This window comes from Aulonocara sp. 'chitande type north' Nkhata Bay, linkage group LG3, assembly GCF_057382095.1.
Source record: "Aulonocara sp. 'chitande type north' Nkhata Bay isolate Kocher_YH1m ecotype deep benthic linkage group LG3, A_spYH_male_GT1.1, whole genome shotgun sequence".
Classification (NCBI taxonomy): domain Eukaryota; kingdom Metazoa; phylum Chordata; class Actinopteri; order Cichliformes; family Cichlidae; genus Aulonocara; species Aulonocara sp. 'chitande type north' Nkhata Bay.
In genome coordinates, this window is record NC_141346.1 from 35379654 (window position 1) to 35393250 (window position 13597).

At 42.2% G+C, this 13597-nt stretch overlaps 1 protein-coding gene across 1 annotated transcript; it reads left to right on the plus strand.

Annotated features, from left to right (window-relative positions):
• The first annotated feature begins 749 nt into the window (after positions 1-749).
• On the plus strand, positions 750-13161 carry LOC147335349 (vang-like protein 2). The gene is made up of 8 exons (XM_086278388.1): positions 750-1024; positions 4630-4867; positions 7423-7546; positions 7631-8238; positions 9964-10100; positions 10351-10486; positions 10826-11072; positions 11425-13161. Exons 2-8 carry the CDS (start codon positions 4797-4799, stop codon positions 11680-11682), a joined length of 1581 nt encoding a protein of 526 aa, XP_086134514.1. The 5' UTR covers positions 750-1024; positions 4630-4796; the 3' UTR covers positions 11683-13161.
• Positions 13162-13597: the final 436 nt, after the last annotated feature.

The following is a 13597-nucleotide window of genomic DNA, read 5'->3' on the forward strand; positions in this document are numbered from 1 at the left end:
ATTTTCTTCTCCTTTGTTTTTAAAATTGGTGAGATTGTTAGCTGCACAGAAGGAAAAAAGAGCTCATGTCTCAGATTCATGTGTTTTGTGAGATTAAAAAAAGAAACTGGTTAAAGAGGACTGGCGTGCATTGTGACTCTTTGATTCAAATATATTTTGTTGTGCCGTCTTTTGTTTTGTTTTTCTTCTCTCTAAACTTCGACCTCTCCTGTATCTGCACATCAGCCACCTTAGTCATCAGTTATAAATATTTTCCTGGCATTTCTGTCTATCTTTCATGGAACAGAAAGTAGGAAGAGACGATGTAGGAGAGCCCTCGTTTCCTGCCCCCCCCCCCCTGTGATTGTGATAGATTGTAACTGAAAAAGTTAGAAAAGTCTGATTAGTGCGTTTTTTTGGCTTAGAAACCAGATTATTAAAAGATTCATGGACAAGACAGGAAACATAGTTTCAAAATAAAAGCATGAATGAGAGTTTCTAAGGCTTTCTTGGTAAATCTGCTTTTCTGTATTATATGGAAACGATATAAAAATGCAGTTTCCATGTTAAGAGGTTGTAAATAAATAATCAGGTGGCTGTGGAAATACATCCAGGGAAGTTTTTAAGGTTTTTGCGAATATTTTCGCATTGTCTTTGAGTTTGAAAGTTCAGTCTTATTATGAAAATCCCTACCGGAAGCCGAGAATACACTCCAACTGTGCCGGTTCAGTACGTGCGTACGAGACCCCCCTCACAGCGGGACACCGCAGAAGTAGATCGGGGATGAGGTCTGACCCGCAGCCTGTTGTTGATGTTCGCTGGGAGGATTTTATTAAAGAGAAAAGTAAAACAAAGTGTGCGCACAGCGGAGATTCAACATTCACTCCTGCTGTTAACGAGCGAGGAAACTGTGGACAGATGAGAGAAAGTGAATTGGAAGCGTTTGGAGTCGCTTTTGTTGGACACTCTGCCCTCTGGCACCGCTGCTGCTGCTAACAGCGGCTCTTTGTGCTGCAGGCTGCCGCTTTTTCCTTCAGGGAGAAAGGTAGGACCTCTGGAAAAACCTTCCTGCAGGTATTACAGTAGTTTATTATACATGAATTTCTCCAGCACCACAACACTTGATAGAAGCTGGTGCTCAGCCTCTCATCCGTGGACTTTTACGCACAGTGTGCTTAAGGACGCACTTTGCGCCACGCGTGTGGGTAGACTTATTTCACTATCGTGAAATAAAAGACTGGTGACCAACTTATTTGCTGTTGGTCACCAGTCTGTGGCTCACAGCAGCATCACTTCAGCCTGCATGCTCTGCTTTGTTTTAACACCGATTCTCTTTGACGCTTAAAGTAAAATCGCGTTACGTGCAAACCTTCCCTGGAAGCGCCGTCACATCTATCATGTCAGCTGTTTGAGTGTTTGTAGAGTCCTGGATTATTCAACTACTCTGTTTAGGGTTGACTCTTGGAGTGAGGACAGGAGGCAACCCACACCTCGCTGGCTCACTGCCACCCGGAGGACAGGAGACCCCTGTGAGTCACAGAATTAGACATGAGGCTAAACAGCGACAGAGAGTTAAAAACATCCTAAACTGATTTAAAAAATACAAAGTTTCACCTGCTGACGAATGCATTTAATTTAAACATGAGTGGAGGGACACATAGTGATATGAAGGCAATGAAAGCTTTTTAAAAATGCAAATCCACAGATAGTTATCTCTCAGCATCAGCAGAAGTGGAGGCTAGTAAACACTGACAACAACAACTTAGGACTTTGAGGCAGGCCTCTTAAATTCAAATTTAGTTTAAGTGCTGGCAGTCCCCTTTCCACACTGCACGTGGAAAATCTCACATGACAGTGGACTGCAGTGTAAATCAACTAGTGAATCGATTACAGTGGGATAGCCTTATCTGATCAGTGTGATCGATGTGATTAACTGTGTCCTGTCAGCGTGAGAGAGAGAGAGATGAGGGGCTGGTTTTGTTCACATTCATGGCACAAAATAGTTTCCAATCTGTGAGAAACATTTACTGTAAATTCTGACATTTTGCATTAAGTTTGTGTTTGTCTGCAGAGATAAAATATTCTACTTGAGCATGTGTCAGTATGCCTCCCATAGTCAAGGACATCCATGGAGGTTTGCACTCTCTAGACACACAGAGGTAACTGTGGGGCTGTTTTTCACTCAGTCCTGATGGTTTGTAACCACCACTCTCTCATGCTCCTTTTTCTGTTTGAGACAGTATTTGAAAAAAACCCCAAAAAAAACCCCTTTGTCTTGATGAGAGGTATCATGCTCAAACTGCAGCAGCTCTGAAGATAATTTTTCATCGTGTCAACAGGGAATATGAGTTCTTAGGTCAAAGTGATTTCCATTTTTATCCAGAAAGTTGGCAGAGCGCTCTGCCCAGCATGGTGCTGTGACAGGTAGTCCATACAGCCATGTCTCTCTCTAAGGGGGCAAGAATGCCGTTTTATGCCCTGTGGACACAGCAGACAAAAACTATGCTTAGCAACTCATTGCTAAACTCTTCACTTCATTTATGTGTTCCCTCTTTTAGCTCATATACATTCAAAGAAGGTTTTACATGAAAACTGAGGAGACATTTGACTTTTATTGGGATAAAAGTCCTCACTTTTTAAGTAGAGATAGTGTCTCTCTCATGAATCCAAACCTGGAGCTGGTTCCACAGAGGAGGGGCCTGAAAGCTGAAGGCTCTGTTTAACTGTTTGTTCTAAAACATGGCCAGATTTCTAAATAATCAGGTCAGTGTATGTACAGTCAATTATATGTGAGCCACAAGCTCTAGGCCACATCCACACGTACATGGATATCTTTTTCAGTATCAGTATCAAGAGGCCAGTATCACTAATATCATCATCTCACACACATAGCTCTAGCTTTAAACACAGAACTAACTCCAACTTACTTTTTAAGTCTTCTGTTTATAAGGGGCTGTTAATCAGAAGAAAGCTGTCTTAAAAAGGAAGGTGTGAAACAGTTTGTCCGCTGTGAACCAGAAGCTCAGGATTCACAGTTTTCTTTCAACCTGTGTTTCTTCATTACGTCAGTGCAAGCAGATATCCTAATATGTTCCCTGATAAGGCACACATCTCCAGCTGAGAACAAAGAAGCCCCACCCATCTGCTGTTTAAATATTTTGTTTGCTAGGAGTAGCCAATCAGAATAAACTTGTCTAACAAGGAGGGGGAAGGGAACTAAAACTGCTTGTTTTTGACAGTGAAGAGAGGGGGTGCACAGAGCCCGAGTATAAAATGAATGAGGGTTATATTTAACTGTGAGTTATGCAAAACTGCATGAGTGAAGTCTAATAAATATATGGAAGTTGAATATAACATGTTCCCTTTTAAAGATGTGGTCCTCATTTCTGCATTATTAAAATAATAACAGCTTCTACAAAGTAAATAAATCAGTGTGTCAGAGAAATATTGATATTTAAGTGTCAGAAATTTTCAGTGACCCTCTGTGGATGTCAGACAACTCCACATGAAGGTCCGATCTCCTAAAATTTTAACCTACTCATGCGCCTTCTTGGAAAATGTTTGTCTTCAGAAGTCCATGTTTGAATCACATGAAAGCCGTTAAGTAAAACCTGAAGTCTCTAATGTGGAGATGTGATGCTTCAGGTCACGGCACAAACTGAGAGCACGAGGTGGCTTGTTATTAGATTAAGTGTCCGCTTTTTCTGCAGGCAGTTTGGAAAGTACCCATGAGAAAACAACCTGGCTCTATCTGCATGAAAACAAAAACAGATTACAGGTCTGTGGATTCAGAGGAATGTCCTTACAATGATGCCAGATTTGCTTAGTTTAAAAAAAGTCTTGAGGTGTGCAGTTGAGGGATAAGAGAACAGGATGGGGTGCTGCTGAGTTGATGTTTTGGTCGCCACGACAACTGCTCCCCCTCCTGTCTTTTCTCACCGCTAGCCTCCCATTCATCCCCATTGTAGTAGCTAAGCTCCGTTGCCCCAGGAGACCACGGGGGACAGTTGGGGAATGTGGGCGAGAATGCAGATCGCAGACCGACCCACAACAAAACACTGCGGAAGGTTAAATATACCGAAATAAATGAAGCTCACTTTAAAAAGCAACAAAGTTCTTTCTTTTTTTTAAAAACTGCATGTTTCCAAGTTTTTCACGTATAAGACAGCAGGAATATTTTCAAGCGGCTGCCATGTTGGGCATCTGTTCCTGTGTGTCCTGCACACTGGAGACTTGCAGCCTAAGAATAGAAGGTGATGTGGTTGCCCTTCATTGGCTGAGAACACACTTGGAGCCAAATCACTCAGTTTGCTCATTTAAAAAAAAAAGGCAGAATAATGGGCTCAGTTATGCTCTTCCATACACTTAGAGTGCCAACATTTCAACAAAGCTGTCTCTCTTCTTGTTGCCATTCCTCAGTATGTGTCCCTCTGAGACTGTTTTACTTCTGTCTCACATGACAAATTATCTTTTTCCTATCCCTCCTTCTCTTCATTCATCTCTCTGCCTCCTCTCCCCGCTCTCCCTCTCTCTTCTCTCTCAGCTTTCTCTCTCTCCCAAATGGTCTCCATGCCTTTTCCAAACACTCACCCTATGTATAATTAATCTCTCACTCTGTCTTCCTCCCCCATCTTTCCGTCTTCTCCCAAGGCTCCAAGATAGATTCCCTCAGGAGTAAAGTGGATCTGCTGCGCCTCCCTCTGGCCCTCTCTACCAAGTCCATCAGCAACTGCAAGAGCCAGTTGGGAGTGGTCTGGGACAAGGGCGGTTTGGGGACAGGAGTGGCCCGGAAACTCCGCCCACCGCCGATCACTGACATGGACAACGAGTCAACGTACTCGGGATACTCTTACAAGTCATCCCACTCGAGGAGTTCCCGCAAACACAGGTAGAAGAAGTAAGCTGAGCAGCAATGCTGTCCAGTGTTTGTGTTTGTGTCTGACATTGTCCTCATCCTGTTTTAAAATAGCAGAGCATTTCTGAAAGGCCAAGCTGAGGTCATTAAATCTAAATTCTAATGATCGATGAACTTTTCAGTCATATTACAGCTGGATGTCACAACTCTTACAGTAATAAACCAAATCTGTGATTAGGACGTGAGCAGCGAAACTATCGCTATCAAGTACTGTGATCACATGTCATCATGGTGCATAACAACCACATGACAACAAGCGAAAATGACACTTCTGACATCTTAGAAACCCACTGAATCATTTTCATTTCACAACAGTAACATCTAATTTGTATCCACAAAACTTTTAATATTAGACAAATATGCGAAATGCAGGTGTGATTTATCCACACCTCCCCGGTCCTCTGTGAAAAAAGAATTGCCCTGTTTGTTAAATCATGAATTAACTTTGATTAATTGCACTCGGGCTTTATTACTGCTAGACCTGTCAAATCAAGAAATCACAAAAGATCGCAAAAAGCAACACATCATGCCATGACTTAAAGAAACGGCTGACAAACAGCCAGTTATGTCTAAGCCATTTGTAAGGCTTTGTGATTCCATGAACCGCAGTGAGAGCCATTATCCACAAATGGATAAAACTTTGAAAAGTGGCGAAGAGTGTCCTGCCTACCAAAATGACTCAAAGAGCACACTGACGACTCATCTAGGAAGTCGTAAAAGAACCTAGAACAACATGTAAAGAACTGCAGGCCTCACAAGTCTCAGATAAGGTCAGAGGTTATGATTCAACAATAAGAAAGAGACGGCAAAAGTGCCATCCATGCGAGAGTTCAAGGAGAAAACCACTGCTGAGCAAGAAGAACACAAAGGCTCGTCTCACATTTACCAAAAAACATCTTTGACTCCCAAGACTTTTGGAGGAAAAAAGCTGAACTTTCTGGAAGATTTGAGTCCTGTTAGATCTGCATTAAACTGACACAGCATTTCAGAAAAACACCATCATACTAACAGTCAGACATGGTGGTGTTAGCGTGATGTCTGGGGCTGTTCTGTTGCTTCAGGACATGAATTCTGATCCCTACCAGATAATCCTGAAGGAGAATATCCAACCATCAGCTCATGCTCAAGAGCGGAACAAAACGTCTTCCACATGTGAAAGCCTCAGTTTTTTAGTTTTTTGGCACTGCCAGTTTTAGGGGCACTTGCATTTTAATGCAGGCTGTAGGTTTGGAGAACTGTTTTCCCCTTAATAATGAAATCATTGTCTAAAAACTCCAAAAGTTGATTCTGTTCATCTGGACGTAGCGTTTTCAGTGGGAGAACACGTCCAGAACACGTTGGATTTTGTTAAGAAGGTGAGAGATGTCATTATGGAGGCAGATGAAACCGTGGTCTCGTACGATGTTACATCTCTGTTCACTTGCATCCCAGTCACGGAAGCGTTGGAGGTAGTTTGTAAGAGATTACAGGATGACCTCAACCTCAGCAACAGGACCACTCTCAGCATCGACCAAGTGTGTTTGCTTTTCAAACTGTGTCTTCATTCCACCTACTTCACATACAAGGGTCAGTTCTACAGGCAGAAACATGGGTGTGCCATGGGCTCCCCAGTTTCACCTATCGTGGCCAATTTGTACATGGAAGAAGTGGAAAAAAGGGCTTTGCTATCCTACCCTGGAACACCACCAAGCCATTGGTTCAGATATGTGGATGACACCTGGGTGAAAATAAAATCTCAGGATGTACCACAATTCACGGATCACATTAACTCGGTGGACCGACACATCAAATTCACCAGGGAGGATATGAAAAGTGGCAGGTTAGCCTTCTTAGACTGTGAGATTTCCATCAGTAATGGGGGACATCTAAAAGCTGACGTGTACTGTAAACCTACACATACGGATCAGTATTTAAAGTTTGACTCTCATCATCCACTGGAGCACAAACTCTCCCACTGAAAACGCTACGTCCAGATGAACAGAATCAACTTTTGGAGATTTACTTACCTGGATGACTGAGCACGCATCAAGACATAGTCTAAAAACTGCATTTTGTCTTTACTTTAGTTATCTTTGTCTAGTATTAGAATTTGTTTGATATTCTGGAACATGTAAGTGTGACAAATATGCCAAAAACTAAGAAATCTGGAGGGGAGCAACTATTTTTTCACCACATTGTATTGCTATGTCATCAATGGACAGTCCGTTAATTGACATATAAATCATCTGACTAAAATCAAACAAACAACTCTAGAGCACGGGCATTCACTAGTAAATAAACAGTAACACATATCTTTAAAGACACTAGATAAAGTCAACACGCTGGTTACATGAAACAGTAGTGTATAATTACATTATATGTTCATAATAACAATGCAGTAGATTATGGAAAAATATAAAATGATGTTTTTTCTTAAATAGCAGAGTTTCACCACAACCGCTTCTGAAGAATCAGATCAAAATCTGCTGACATGAATTAAGTGTTGTGCGTTTGTAGACGATAACTACTTTTTTCTTGTGGGTGTGCAGGGAGAGAAGGGACAGGCATCGCTCTAAGAATCGCGATGGCAGCATCCGTGGAGAGAAATCTGTGGTCATCCAGGCTCCGGGGGAGTCGCTGCTGGACGCAGATTCCCCCAGAGAGGACGACAGGGTGAGAGATTCATTTTTCATTTTTAGTCTTGTAACAAATGTTCTTCATAGCCGCAGCATTTCTGACACTGACCTCTTCCTTCAGGATGACAACTGGGGTGAAACGACCACGGTGGTCACCGGCACCTCCGTGGACAGCATCTCAAACGAGGACCTGACGCAGCTATCTAAGGACTCAGACGACTCTTCAGCGCTGGAGTGCCGGCGTTACATCAGCCCAGCGCTGGGAGCCATTCTGGGCTTCGTCTCTCTGATCACTCCACTGGCCTTCTTGGCCCTCCCACAGTTCTTGTGGCGGGACTCACTGGACCCTTGTGGCACGCCGTGCGAAGGCCTTTACATTTCACTCGCCTTCAAGCTCCTGATCCTCCTCATCTCCACGTGGGCGCTGTTTCTCCGCCCGCCCAGAGCCGCTCTGCCACGCTTCTTTGTGTTTCGCTGTCTGCTGCTTGCGCTGGTCTTTCTCTTCGTGGCGTCCTATTGGCTCTTCTATGGGGTGCGGGTGCTGGAGCCCAGAGAGACAGACTACAGGGGGATTGTGGGCTATGCGGCATCTCTGGTGGACGCGTTGTTGTTCATTCAGTACCTAGCCCTCGTGCTGCTGGAGGTCAGACACCTGCAGCCGGCTTTCTCTCTGAAGGTTGTGAGGAGCACAGATGGAGTCAGCCGCTTCTACAATGTGGGACATCTCAGGTTAGTAACTGTGGAAAATCAGGAGTATTTGTCTATTTTTTGTGTCTCTTTTTTTTCTCGAGTTCTCTGAAATAATGCTTTTTAAATTTCAGTGACACTTGCTGCAGAGTTTGGCCACGCTGTAGTAGGGGGCAGCATTTCATCACTGTTTGATCTGTCTGGGTCATGTTCGTTTCAACCCACTGCTAAGATGTCCAAAAAAAGCCCACTTTGTTTCGCACATGCATTATTTTCTCCAAACCGCATGTGGATCAACCCACAAAAAAAAGTCCAGATTTTGTTACGAAGTTTTCCCCACAGTGTCGGTGGAACTGTTCAGTCCTACAACTTTGACTGACTCTTGACCTCAATGCATTGCACTAATTCTCAGTTTTAGTCATTGCTCTAGTTTTCCTGCAGTTACCAACCAAACCGCAGTGAGTGGTTTTTAAAATATGCAAAGATCGTGTGGATGGTGTTGCTTTCATTTTCTGTGGGTGGTTAGGAAGTCACGCCTGTGCTATGTGTGTTAGACCCCTCTTAACCTTTGGCTCTGCTGTGAAGCTGCAAGCATGTGCTGGTGGTGCAAGCAGAACGATCGGACTAAAAACTCAACACAACTGCAAAATATGTGGCCATAATTAGGTGATGATTTTATTTAGAGGATTGCAAATCACAATAACAGTCATCTTCAAGTTAAAGACATTATAGATGGAAAAAGGAACAGCCCAGCAACACTCGAGAAGGGGAGAAAAAAAATAAGCTCTGGATGGACCAGACAGCTCAGGAGGGCAGACGTATGCTATAAATGTCCAATTGCACAGCAGGATGGGTGAGAGCTGATAAGGATCACAGATTCAGACGGGATTAGGCCCAGATCCTGTTCAGCTCTGATCATTTTGCACTTAACTCAGGTTGAACATCCTCAGAGTGGACTGAACTCTGATCAACCTTTCTGGAACAGGAGACTCCAAAATTGTCGATCTCACAGTTATTCAAGCCACAGTTTCTTTTGAAACTCAGAGTTTGTTGAACCTGCTTCCTGTAATACGGCCCTGGTGACTGTGGAGGTCATTTGAGTGCAGTGAAGTCATTGTCACGCTAAAGAAACCAAGAATATTGTGACTTTGCGTGTTGCCATGGAGCTGTAAACACTGTGGTCATAAAGGGATGGACATGATCAGCAACGATACTCATGCAGCCTGTGGTGTTTAAATAAAGATCAGCTGCTATGAAGGGACCCAATCTGTGCAGAGGAAACATCCCCCACACCACCAAACCACCAGCAGCAGCCTGAACTGTTGATGAAGGCACGACGGAGCCATGCTTTCATCTTCTTTGTGCCACTACACTTACCATCTGCACCAGCAGGTTGTCTCAATCATGTCTACATGCCTAAATGCAGAGCCCTGTGATTGGCTGATCAGATATTTGTGTTCATATGAGTTGAACAGGTGTTCCTAATGAGGTGGCCAATGCAGCGTACTTCATAGCAGAGGATTGTTGCTGCATGTGATTTATAATTCTTGCAGTGCTGTGCACTTTTTCTTGTTTCACACTGTTATAATTGATGTACGTTGTTAGTCCACAGCAACCGTTTTTTGAGCGGCACTCCATCTGAGTGACTGTTGCTGTTTCTTCCTGTTTCAGGGGCAGTAAAGCAGCGAGGATGTTAAGGTTGCCGACGCTGATAACAACTCTGCGTCTGTTTTAACAAACTTTCTTCCTCTTTGTTGTGCAATGCAGCATTCAGAGGGCCGCAGCGTGGGTTCTCGATCAGTACTACAGCGACTTTCCGGTTTATAACCCTGCGTTGCTTAACCTCCCCAAGTCCATCCTCACCAAGAAAATGTCTGCTTTCAAAGTCTACAACCTGGGGGAAGGTAACAATTCAGCTGAGCAAAAAACCTTATCAGTCCGAGTGAAATAAATGACGCTGAATGAAAAAGCAGTTTTCACCTCCACATGTAAAGCCATAGCTTCAGATTGCATAGTGAATTTCACACAAGCACGAGTCTATTAATTTATTTCTTCCAAATTCTACATGGAATAATAACTGATAAGCTCATCAGAAGTATCAGAGCCACCCGTGTTACTCTGCTCACGAATTAAATGTCACATTTCTGTTCACAGACAACAGCACCAATAACTCCACAGGCCAGTCCAGAGCCATGATTGCAGCGGCCGCTCGGAGAAGAGACAACTCTCACAACGAGTACTACTATGAAGAGGCCGAGGTGGAGCGAAAGGTCCGCAAACGCAAAGCCAGGTACTAACGGGTGTGTGAATACAGAAGCATTCACTGACAAAGATGCAGAAGTTGCAGACTAGGTTAAACTTAAAAGGTTGTTTTCCTACTAAAACACAATCATATAAACATACTCAAAGATAAGAAGGAAGCACAAACACAATAAATGATGTTAAGATGTTTGTTGTCATGAACTAACTAAATTTGTGGAATTCATATTATTACGTTTTTACCTGAAAGTCCTAAAATTATGCCCTTTTTTTTCCCCCCTGGGGTAATAAACATAGAAGTATAGAATTTGTAGTTTGTAATGTACATGACATCGGTTTAGTGGAGTCATGGTCTCCTTAATCCTCACAGGCTGGTGGTGGCAGTAGAAGAAGCTTTTACCCACATCAAACGTCATCAGCAGGAAGATGCAGTCACTTCGTCTCCCAAACACCCGCGGGAGGTGATGGACCCCAGGGAGGCAGCTCAAGCCATATTTGCCCCCATGGCGCGGGCCATGCAGAAGTACCTTCGTGCAACCAGGCAGCAGACTTACCACAGCATGGAGAGCATCATCAGCCACCTGCAGTTCTGCATTACCCACAACATGACACCAAAGGTAAGGAGGGTCAGTTTGTGTGCATAATTTTCCCCAGTTCAGTCCTGGGAGGAGACACACATCCCTTTAGCGTTGTGTCAGGAACGTAGAAATAAAAATATGATACAATAAATGCACTATTTCCAGCTAAAGGTTCAAATAAATGAGTTCTGCTCTTATGTAAGTAGACAAAGTATGAAAACAGTGTGAATTTCTTTTATAAATGTTTTACATTTGATTACAAATTGTGATTGAAATTGTCCAGCATTAAAGTAGTGGCAGCATTTTATTTTGACATCACATCCAGCCACATTAAACAGTGTGATGGAGTTTGTTCACAAACCGTTCTGCGCATTTTCTGCTGTCATTAAAGGCTTTCCTAGAGCGTTACCTCGTCCCAGGCCCCACCCTGCAGTACCTGGACGGCAACAGAGGGCGCCAGTGGACACTAGTGAGCGAGGAGCCAGTGACCGCCTCTTTACGTCAAGGCCACGTCTTCAGCCTGAGGCGCCTCGACCTTTCTCTGATTGTGACAGTAACGCCGCTTCCTTTCTTGCACATAGCCGAAGAGTTTATTGACCCTAAAAGCCACAAGTTTGTCATGAAGCTTCAGTCAGAGACGTCTGTGTAGGAGGGGAGAGGCACCGGGCAAGGCAGAGGAGGGGCAGGATGTCGCATCATATGTACTAATAACTGAGGTCTATTTTTAATGTATCTTTTGTTTGTTCTTTATTTACTTTGTGGTATTAAAAACCTGATTGTTATGACTGTTTATTAGAGAAACGTGTGGCACAGAAAGGTCTTTACTGACATAAATATAGAACTTGTAGGAAAAACACCAAGGCCACAAAAATAGCACGTTACTGACGATCTTCCATTTACTTGCTTGAAAAACTGCTGACTGTTAACTTTGCTCTGTGGTTCTAGTTCCCATTGTTGCATTTTGTTTGCTCTTTAAATTAGATTCTTAATAAATATGATATTCCTGCACTGTTTACCTAAGATCCACCCATGACAGATCTATGGGAAATATTCAAGCATTTTTATTGTTCACAATGACTTTTTCATATGCAATCAGACCTGAAAGGCTTCACTTTATTTTTCTCAGACTATATCTCAGTTCTCTTTTCTATCTTTAGCATCTTCTTTTTTTTACTTTTTTAGTTCCTGCAAGACTGACCTTAAAAGGCAAAGAATGAACGGAAAACTTTACTAAAAGTTTGCCTGACATTTATAGACAGCTTTCATAGCCTAAATGCGGAGACATGAAACCATCTTTGAACTATTTCTTCTTATATTTTTTATTCCACATGAAGAAGGTGAAATGCTAACTTTGTAGTAAATAAGAAATTTTAAGTGAGTCTGGAAGGACAATTTCACTGTTTCTAAAACATGTTTTGTATTGTTTATGTGATTTGGTCACTCACTGTGAGCACCACTCTTAACCTAAAAACGTATTTCAAATTAAGATCCTAAAAGAGTTTCAGTGCATAGGTGCCCTTCATTACTGCAGGGTTTTTTTTATTATGAAACCTGTCCAAGCATTTACACATACTATATGTACAAACGGCTGGACAAGATTAAAGGATGACAATAAAACACAGTGTTAAAAGGAAGATGATTGTATTGTTACACTTAAACTGAAGCAGTAGAAATGCACCTATGCTTAGTTGGCGCAGACATTACACCATGGGCACCTGGAGCTTATCTAGCCCTGCTATGTCTGTGTATGGGGGTCAACTTTCATCGATTATGAGTAGATGAATCTATAACACTAGCTAGAGCTGGTTGTCTGGAGTAATAACAAAGGTATTGATTTTAATGATGGATATATTTATGTGTCTTTTGTCATTCAAAGATGTCTTTTTTTTACATTACAGATAGTCACATCACTGACGACCAGTTTATATGTACATTTGGAGTGTTTTCCTTTTTTAAAATGTAATTGTATTTTTTATTGGGTGTATTTTGCTCTCACTTTGTTGTACTGAAACTAATGTCTTAATGTCCTGAAATTACCACTTGTCTCTGCAGGTCACTGTCTCTTAAGAAAAGACTCTTGGAAAAAAAAGTATTAAATGATGTCAGTCAAACCTCATATGTGTCACCAGATAGTTGAGTTGTGTATTCGTTTTTTGGTCTGAAAAAAGGAAGTGAGGCTGACATACATAGGAGTGTGTGCGCCCTAACACGAGGTGACAAATTTCCACAGTCATGATATTCCATGTAGCTAAAGTTGACTGGAATTTTCCACACTACAGAAAAAATAACCTACAATAATACAAAATACAAATGCTATATAATTGAAAATGAAACCATAAAATACATTTTAAAAAACGGAAAGAAAGAAATTCAAAATGTACCAAATAAAAGAGGATGGTAACTTTGATAACGGACAATATTTTGAAATAAGTGATGAACATATTATAAGAAGAATATGTTATTTAAGGAAAAAGTAGGGTAGTATTTCTGTAGTAAATTGTATGATGTGGTAAAGAGTGTCCTCAGTAGAGAGAGAGTGGTGATTGGAGCTGACTTTAATGGAC

What these genes read in the sequence shown, in the direction of transcription:
- LOC147335349 (XM_086278388.1), top strand. Translation starts at nt 4,797, where the DNA reads ATGGACAACGAGTCAACGTACTCGGGATACTCTTACAAGTCATCCCAC. An exon ending in TACAATGTGGGACATCTCAG is followed by an intron (nt 8,239 to 9,963) that starts GTTAGTAACTGT and finishes TGTGCAATGCAG; the next exon opens with CATTCAGAGGGCCGCAGCGT. An exon ending in AGTCTACAACCTGGGGGAAG is followed by an intron (nt 10,101 to 10,350) that starts GTAACAATTCAG and finishes TTCTGTTCACAG; the next exon opens with ACAACAGCACCAATAACTCC.